Raw genomic sequence first — 9211 nt, forward strand, 5'->3', positions numbered from 1 at the left:
TCTTAATTTGAACACACAGTCTCTTGTGTCTGGGGCATACAACACAGAGTTTAGCCGATAGAAAGTGATTATGGTAGATTAAAGACAGCCCCCGATTCTTTGTTATTGTTTCTACTGAGCAGTGATGTTCATGAAATTAAAAGACGCTTACTCCTTGGAAGGAAAGCTATGACCAACCTAGATAGCATATTCAAAAGCATAGACATTACTTTGCCAACAAAGGTCCATCTAGTCAAGGCTATGGTTTTCCCAGTGGTCATGTATGGATGTGAGAGTTGGACTGTGAAGAAAGCTGAGTGCCGAAGAATTGATGCTTTTGAACTGTGGTGTTGGAGAAGACTCTTGAGAGTCCCTTGGACTGCAAGGAGATCCAACCAGTCCATTCTGAAGGAGATCAGCCCTGGGATTTCTTTGGAAGGAATGATGCTAAAGCTGAAACTCCAGTACTTTGGCCACCTCATGAGAAGAGTTGACTCATTGGAAAAGACTGATGTTGGGAGGGATTGGGGGCAGGAGGAGAAGGGGGCGACAGAGGATGAGATGGCTGGATGGCATCACCAACTTGATGGACGTGAGTCTGAGTGAACTCTGGGAGATGGTGATGGACAGGGAGGCCTGGTGTGCTGCAATTCATGGGCTCACAAAGAGTCGGACACGACTGAGCAACTGAACTGAACTGAACTGATGTCTAATTCCCTTCCCTTGGAATCTGTGCTGGTGTTAGACAACACTTGCTTAACCATAGACTGTGGCAGAAACAAGGTCCTGGGACTTTTGAGACAATTTCATAAGAAGTCTTGCAGCTTCCATTTAGATCTCTTGGAACACCTTCTCTTAGAGCCATGGGCTACCATGTACAAAGTCCAATTATTCTGAAGCCACCAGGCTGTGAGAAAACCCAAGCCACATGGAGAAGTCAGTTGTAGGAGTGTTGCTCAGCAGGCCAGTGGAGCTCCCAGCCCCCAGAGAGGTGAAGCCGTTTGGGAGTGGACCCTCCCGCATTCCGATGACTCCATGAGTGTCAGAGATGAACTGCCCAGCTGAGGCCTTCCCAAAGTCCCGACCCATAGAATCATGAGCAAAATAAAATGGTTGTTCGAAGACTGTCAGTTTTGGTGTAGCTCATTACATATTAGTAATAACCAAAATGGGCTTCCCAGGTGGCACTTGTGGTAAAGAACCTACCCGCCAATACAAGAGATGCTGGAGACACAGGTTCGGTCCCTGGGTTGGGAAGATCCCCTAGAGAAGGAAATGGCAACATACTCCAATATTCTTTCCTGGGGACTCCCACGTACAGAGGAGCCTGGAGGGCTGCGGGCCATAGGGTTGCAAAGTTGGACACACTGAAGTGACTTAGCATGCACACAATAACCACAACAGCGCTCAAAAACTGCTGAGTGAATAAATAATTCTTTTGCTGCAGGGTGCTAATGGCGTCACTGCCCTACTCAAGAGTGCCTCATGGCTCCCTATTGCCTGAGCAATAGTGTTTTGTGCCCTTAGTTGGCATTCAAGGTTCTTCATCATTAGGCTTCAGCCTGCTTTTCAGACCTTACTGTCTGCTCTCACTTGGGGTGGATCCATCCTACACTGAAGTTTGAGCTGTTTCCCATACATGCAGACACTTTTCCAGCAATATGTCTTTGCTTATGCATGCTGCCTTTTCCATCTAAATGCCCTTTCCTCTCATGGCCTCACCTCAGTAGGTCCGCAATCAATTGTCCTTGTGAGTCAGATGCCTCCTCTGGTTGCCCAGGCCAGCAGGGAGCCCACCTCCTCTCTCTGGCCCAGGTTCATCTGCTGATTTGTTTAGCTCCTCTTTCAGCGCATACCCGGTTCTTTCTTACCTCCACTCCTTGTTTTGGGGAGGGGGTGAGTGAGAGAGGTCCTGGCACCTAACAGGGTACACAAAAATGTCCTGTGTGTTGTCCCAGGCATGGATCCTTGCAGAGCTTGAGTTGAGCCTGGACAGCTCAACTCAATGCAGGAGTAGGTTCTTTACCATGTAATGTAGCAGGCGGCGTCTTCCAAGCCAGGTGTACTTGGATCAGGGAGGGGTATTCAGAGGAAATGTAGGCTTTAGCATAAGCTCAGATTTTTGAGCCATCACCGTGCCACTGACTGTATCACTTTGGGTGAAACGCTTCAACTTTCTGAGCTCCAATTTCCTTATTTGGAAACTAAAGACTTCAGATGAGAATGTGTATAAAGGGCCTAGCTCAGCTCTTGGCACATGGCAAGCCATTAATAACTGTTCGCTGAACAGATGCAACAGGATGGTTGATCACCTTCCTGATGATCAGTTACAATTATGGCAATATTGGACAGAACGCTCTCTCACACCCCTCCCCCACCAATACATAAAAATTGGGGAGGGGGGAAGAGAACAGTGAAGAGGCGCCATGGAGACCGAGTCACCCTCAGCTAGATTAATCTGTGTGATCTTCAGCAAGCCCCCCCTGAGGTCTCAGTCTTCTCATCTGTAAATCGAGGGGTGGGCATTGGAATCTAAGCTCCCCTCCAGCTTGGGCATTCCAAGAGCATTAAAGAAAAAGGATGAATCACCCCTTCAAAATACCAGTATGGGCTGGGCCCTCCGCCTGCTGTCCACGTCCAGCACAGCTAAGAGCTCTTAATGCACAGCCAGCCTCCCCCTGCAGCTGCCACCAAACTTCAAGCCCCTTTCCCAGGAGTCTCAGAAGCAAGACTGATAATGGACCCCTGGCCTTCTCCATCTCAACAGGGAACCAGATCCCATTCCCAGACTCCAGGGGCCAGAGGGCCCTCCCCTAAGGGGGCTGGCTTTCCGTGGACATTTGGCCTCGGTGTGCTTGTGCGTCAAGTGTGGGGGTGCTGGAAGGGGGAAGGAAGGGCAAAAGGGAAGAGTTGAAAACAGAAGAGGGTTGATCAGTGAATTTGGGCAATCGGGGCAGGAGGACTAGGGTGCTGGGAAACCTTGCCATTCTCTTCCAGGATTTTGAAAAAGTAGAAGTGTCTGCATCAGTAATAGTGATAAATCTCCATTCTGGCGGGGGGGGGGGGCGTGGTCCCTCAGCAGCTGCATAAATTCATAGACACGGGCTGTCAAAGCCTCAGAAGACACCGAGATCAATTTTCCTTCTTACAGGAGGTAGGCACGAGGTGACCGCAGAGGACAGTTTCTGGCCTCTCTGCCCAGAGCTCTCTACTCCTTTCCGCGTTGATGCTATTATTAGTATTATCAACATTAATAATAATGGAGACGTAACCGGCTGTGCGTTAGTCACAAGGTTCCAGGAGCCGGCACCGCCTTCTCTCTCTTGTGGGGCTGGCTGGGTTCTGCTGGATCTTCTCTGCTGGTCCGGAACCCCTGCGGGTCTGCCCTTTGGTTCTGTCTGTCCAGGGGTCTGTCTATTGCTGGTCACGTCTGCAGCCCGGGTCCTCCTAGCTCCCGCGGACTCCCGCTCTGAAAGCCGAGAAGCTCGCCGGCTGCGAGCGGGTTTTCCAAGTGGGCAGGGGTGGGGAGGAGGGGCAGGCGGGCCTGAGGGCGGAGGGAGGAGGGGGCGTCGCGAGGGGAAGACCTCGCATTGTAATCCAGTGACATTGCCAACGTGGGGGCGGGGGCGCTGGCCTCGGCGCGCTCTCCGAGTTTTGGCTGCCCGCCCAGCTGGGAATAACTCTCTTCGCATAATTCGCGTGTTTACCAGGCATGAAAATTCTTGCTTTCGGCTCCCCCCGCCCCGTAAGCCCCCTCCTCTTCCCCCCCGCCCCACCTCCCCCGCCCTGTGCAAGAGAAATTCTGTCTAAAAAAATATTGGCCCGGGGCACAGAAAGTTTTGCATAAATTCATAAGTGATGAATGGCTGATTTTAACATTATTTGGGTATTTGTCAGAACTTAACAAATATACATGGGGACGGCGGTTCATAAACTTAAACATCTCAATATCCCCTTTCTTCTGGAAATAAATTACGTTTGTTTGCCGGGCTTGGAGTCTTAAGGTAGCCGACATTAGGAATATTTTAAAAGCCATCATCCATCGAGCATGTCTCCCAGGCGCCAGGAAGATTAAATGAAAGAATCATAAGATGGAGGTCTTTAACTTTTAATCCTTTTACAATGAAGCCTCAGATAGTCGCGGGGGCAGGGTGCCCTCTCTGGGGGGAATAATGCCGTTATTCCTCTGCTCTCAGTTAATGAATACCCTAACGTCTGTCCCACGGCTGACGGAGGCAGCGCCGGGGAGGGGGTCCGGCTCCCGAGCCAGGCTATTGAAACGAGGAGCCACCGAGGCTGCGTCGGGAGGGAAGAAAGCGCCCGGCTGGAGGGACGGGGCGGGCGGGGCCGGGGGCTCGGCGGCTGCGCCGGGGACCAGCGCAGGTTTGAAATAATTAGCATAGATTCCCCGGGACTCCGGCCTGGGGGGCGGGACGCCGGGAGGGAGGCGCGGGGAGGTGGCCAGGGGGTGGGGAGGGAGCACAGGAGAGCGACTGCGGAGTCCAAGATAAATAAAAGGAGTGCTGAGCGGTGTCAGGAAGCCGGCCCACGTGGAGCGGCGCGGATGGGCGCCACCGCGGGCTGAGGCGCAGGGACGCGCGCGAGTCCCGAGCCGGCCTCGGGACGCTGGCTTCTCGAGGGGTGGGGTGGGGGACATGTTTTGCACGTCCCTTTAAGAGGTCACAGGCCTGTTGCCCACTATGGAACCCACACGCTCAAAGATCTGACTCCCATTTCGCCTCCCTATCCCACCCCCATGTGGAGTAAGTGTCCAGAGGGGGGCAAACCCGGTGCCCAGCTGCAGATCCCCGGGAGTGACGTCTTTTCACCCAAATTCGGACTCCTCTGAGCCCTTCTTAGGTCTCAGAGGAGGGAGGAGGAGGTGAGTGTCAAATCTCCCAGCTATCCCCCGTAATTCTGGCCGAGGGCCTGGATTTCGGGGCCTCAGACCTGCAGGACCCTGGAGGCTGTGAGTGTAGATTCCAAGGGATCGCCTCCCCATAGCTTCCGGGAGTGCAAAGGGTTAACGCGGGCGGGTTGCTGGAGGGGGGGGGGGGGATGTGCGAAGCGGGAGGGGTGGCGGGATCTGGGTGGGCGCGCTCTGATCTCCCTCCTCCACCCCCCCATTCCTCGGGGGTCAAGTTTCAGCGGCACTCCGCCCCCAGGGTAGGTGTGAAAGACACGTGTCCCCATTGTGAAGGGCCTGTCAGGCAGGACAAAGCGGCCGCCCACCCTCCCCCCCCACCCCCCCCCCGCCCCTCGGCCCAGCCTGGGGTCAGCTCCAGGGGGCCGGCTGGGTGTCGAGGTCATGATGGGCCCGAGCTTTGGTGACATAGGGAGAAAAGGCTGGGAGACTGGGAGGAGGCCACGTGATGCTCAAGTGAGGAGTTTGAGAATAGCCCCCCCCGCCATGAAAAACTGAGCGGTCACTTCCATCACCCCAGAAGAAGGGATGAGCCCCTTCTCCCAACAGGCAGCGTAAGCACAGCGGCACCCCCTACCCGCCCCTCCCACCCCCAACCCCCCATCAATCACCAACACAGAGAATCGCAGTGTGGAGCGCAGTCGGTTTTAGTGGTTTTCTTTAATCCTGCTCTGCACTTCTTTCTCATTTACTACACGGGATATTATAAAGAATAAATAGCAGATACTCTTAATTTACAATGATTAGTCATTCCATTTGTTCTCTATATTTACAATAACTGTAAAATAACATTGAACTCTATAGCTTCTTCGAGGTCCAAGGAAAACCAAAACACTTTCCGAAGAATGGAAAATAGCTTTTTAAAAGTCCCTCTACAAAAGTTCTCCCCTCTCTTTGTACTTTAAGAAAAAATAACTTTCCCCCCCTCCCCTGCTTCGCCATGCGAAGGGCACTGTAATATAAATAGCAGGTTAACATTATTAGCAACAACCAGAATAAGTCTCTCTTTTCTCTGTTCGTTTTTTCCTTTTGCTTAAAATTTTTTTAAAAATACAGTAGAAGCCGGTAACTTTTAACGTATAATACTGACCTTTTAATAAGTAAATTAAAACTGGGACCGTATATACACACAGATATACATTCCTACACAGTTAAACAGTGCATTACATGAACCAGAAAGCTAGGTCTCTGTAGCAAAAAAAAAAAAAAATAATAAAATAAAAGTTCATTGAATCCCCTCGCGAGAGGGTGGTGGAACTGGTTGGAGACCGTGCGGGGGGCGTCGGTGGGGATCGATCAAGTGTCCGGGTGCGGGCGGGGGGCCCTGAGTTCTAGCATGAGCACTTGCACTCGGAAATGATGGGGTACTGGATGGGAATCCAGCCGCAGCGCTGGCCCCCGCGCCGCTGACAGCGCCACCGCAGCACCGTGAGGTGCACGGACTTGGACGGCTTGCACACCATGCCCTCGGGCACCGAGCACGAGCGCTTGCTGAAACAGCTGCCCACCTTCACGTAGCGCGGCCAGAAGCGGCTGCCCAGGTCGTTCCACGCGTACAGCACCGGGCAGAAGGTCTGCGACCACAGCCACATCTGTAACTTCCTCCGCAGCTTCTTGCTCAGGCGCTGCTTCTTGCCTGGGGCCAAGCCCTCGGAGAACTCCAGCGCTTTGATCTCGCTCGGCATGGCCCCCGACGGCCGCTGCCGCAGCAGCTGGTCCAGCTCGGCTAGGTCCTCGGCGCCCCCGGCCGCCACCCCGCCCCCGCCCGGCCGGTCCTCGGGGGGCGAGGTGGCCATGAAACCCGGGTCGTAGTGGCCCCCGAGCAGCGAGCGCAGCAGCGTCTCGTTCAGATCCTTCTCCTTGGGGTCAAAGATAGGGTCCGGGTGTTCGATGAGGTCCACCAGGGGCAGGTTGTCGCTGGGAGCCGGGCGGATGTGGAGATAGTGCTGGCCGCCGGCCGGTGCCACCCGCAGCCCCAGGACCACCACCAGGGCGTAGAGGGTGACCCCCAGGCTGGGGCAGCGCTCCATGCCTCCGGCGCGCGCCCGGGGCTGCTGCTTCGTCCCGCGTCCCCGGAGGAGAGCACGCCGAGCCCGCGGCGCCGCCGCGCTCCCCCGTCTCTCCGGAGGCGGCTCACCCGAGGCTGGGCAGGCGCAGGGCCGGCAGCATGAGTCGCCCGCAGAGCCCTTCGCGCGGCGCCGGCTCCCACCCGGGCGGAAAGGAGGCGCGCAAGCGGGCCGCCACTCTCCTCCCGGCTCTACGCGGGCAGGCGGCCGCGGCGGGGCATCCGAAACCACTCCAGGGCGACCGCGGGCGCGGGGGGCGCCGGCTGCTCGCTGCTTTCCCGGGCCGGCGGCGGCGCGGGGCGCGTGGACTGGCCGCTCTCCCCGCCTCCTTCTCCCGCAGCTCGTCGTCCGGCCGCTCGGGGCAGCGCCGCGGCTCGGGCCGGTCCTCGGGGCACTTCCCTCCGCCCGCTCGGGGCTCGGCGGCCGGCTCTGCCCGGCGGACTCCAGCGGCGGCGGCGGCGGCGGCGGCGGCGGCGTCCGCGCACGTTGGCACCGGTTTGTCTGTCTCGCAGGGTCCAAGCCTTTAAATTTCCTGCACTTTCAGCTCCATCACCATGGAAACCACTGACTCTCTCGGCGTTGCCCCCTCCCCCTTCTTCCCCCCAAACAACAACCCCACCCCCCACTTCTCCACCCCCGAGGAGCCGGAGCCGCACAGGCTCCGGGGGAAGCCGCCTGCACTCGCCGCGGAGGCGGCGGCGGCGGCTTCGAAAGCGCCCGGGCTGTGCCCCGCCGGACCCAGATGCCCCGGGAAGCCGACAGCCCGGCTGCCCGCCGGAGCTCACAGGCGGCGGCGGCGGCGGCGGTGGCGCTTGGCAGGTCTCCGCGCAATTTTCTCTCTCCCCCACCACCCACCCCCCTTCTCCTCCTCCGGCAAAATGCACCGCCCCCCTCCTTTCTCCTGGAGCAATGCAACTGGGGCTCTAGGCGCCCCGCCAGGGCCAGTCCCGGGGAAGGCTCGCGGCTGCGCTGGAACCGGGCTGGAGGGTGCAGGGCCGGTTTTGGGGGGTGGTCGAGGCGGGGGTGGGAAGATCCTCACTAGCTGGGTACTCTGCCCCGGGAGGGGAGCTGCGGGGCGGTGCTGGGGGCTCGCTTCTCGGTGTAGTTCGGTGCAAGTAATGTCTCCATGTGCAGGGAGCTTTTTCCCCGGGCGCGTCTCGCCTTCTTCTCTCCCGGGCTCGGTCTAAGTCCCCTCCCCCTCCCCCCAACGCGCGCGCACAGACACACACACTCACACACAGACACACAGACACACACACACACTTTGCGCCGGAGGACTCCAGGAGCCGCAGCGTTGCGCAGCGTGATGCAATTCCTAGGAAGCCTCCGGCCCGTGTGTTCCCTGGGCCCTCAAGGGGGTCCGCTCCTCACCCTCCCCGTCCCCTCGGCCGGGCCCTGCACCCTGAGTGGCCGAGCTGGAGGGGCGCGTCCGGCTTCAGGGGCTCCCCTCGCCCTCCCGGCTCCGCGCGGCCGCGTCTCGGCTCCCTGGGGGCGGCGCGCCCTCTGCCGGCCCTCGGCGAGCCCTGCACCCGGAGCTGGAGGGGGGGCCCGGAGAGGTGGATTTGTTTGCTGTCCACTTGGCCCGACTCGGTTTGTTTCAGTGTCCGCGTCGTTGTGTGGACGTGGACGTGCTGATGTGCGTGTGTGTGCGTGCGCGCTGACGAGTGAGTCTGTTCCGTTCTTTCGAAGAGGAACTGGCGGCAGGGCACCTGAGTCCTGGCAGGGGTCCGCCCTGCTGGGACTGTGTTAACCTCGGACGAGCCACTCTTGTAGCACCGCACACCTTACTTTCTGCGTTAGCGACATAACCACACGACTCTTCCGATCTGCCTTTCCGTGGTTCTGAATAAACCTCCATGATGCCTTCTCTTCCAGAAGTCTGTCTCTTATGGGAGGTGGATATTGAAATGACACTTCTGGTCATTTTTTTCCTTGAATGAGGGGCTGAATCCAAGCTTGAACACTCAAACTCAGGTTCCTTTGAGGGGCTGTGATTGGAGTCTGGAAAAAGCTGGAGAACAGAGACTCGGTGTGGAAGACTCAAGTATTCACAGCGTTCCACGGAGTGGAGTTAGAAGTCTGGTTTTGACAGCCTGAATCACTCCAGTTTCTTTCCCCAAAGACATGTTTTTTTCCTTTCAACCTGTGCGGCTTCCTCCCACCCCACCCCACCCCCACCCCCAGGAAACACACAGAAGTTTATCATCTAAGGAAACACACTTTGTTCCGAGGCACAGTATTT

General features: G+C 57.1%; 1 protein-coding gene across 1 annotated transcript; it reads right to left on the reverse strand.

Annotated features, from left to right (window-relative positions):
* Positions 1–5544: 5544 nt before the first annotated feature.
* Positions 5545–6933, reverse strand: NOG (noggin). Its single transcript, XM_070388899.1, has one exon. It carries the CDS (start codon positions 6931–6933, stop codon positions 6235–6237), a length of 699 nt encoding a protein of 232 aa, XP_070245000.1. The 3' UTR covers positions 5545–6234.
* Between the last annotated feature and the right edge of the window lie 2278 nt (positions 6934–9211).

The sequence above is a fragment of the Bos mutus genome, chromosome 19, assembly GCF_027580195.1.
Source record: "Bos mutus isolate GX-2022 chromosome 19, NWIPB_WYAK_1.1, whole genome shotgun sequence".
NCBI lineage: Eukaryota > Metazoa > Chordata > Mammalia > Artiodactyla > Bovidae > Bos > Bos mutus.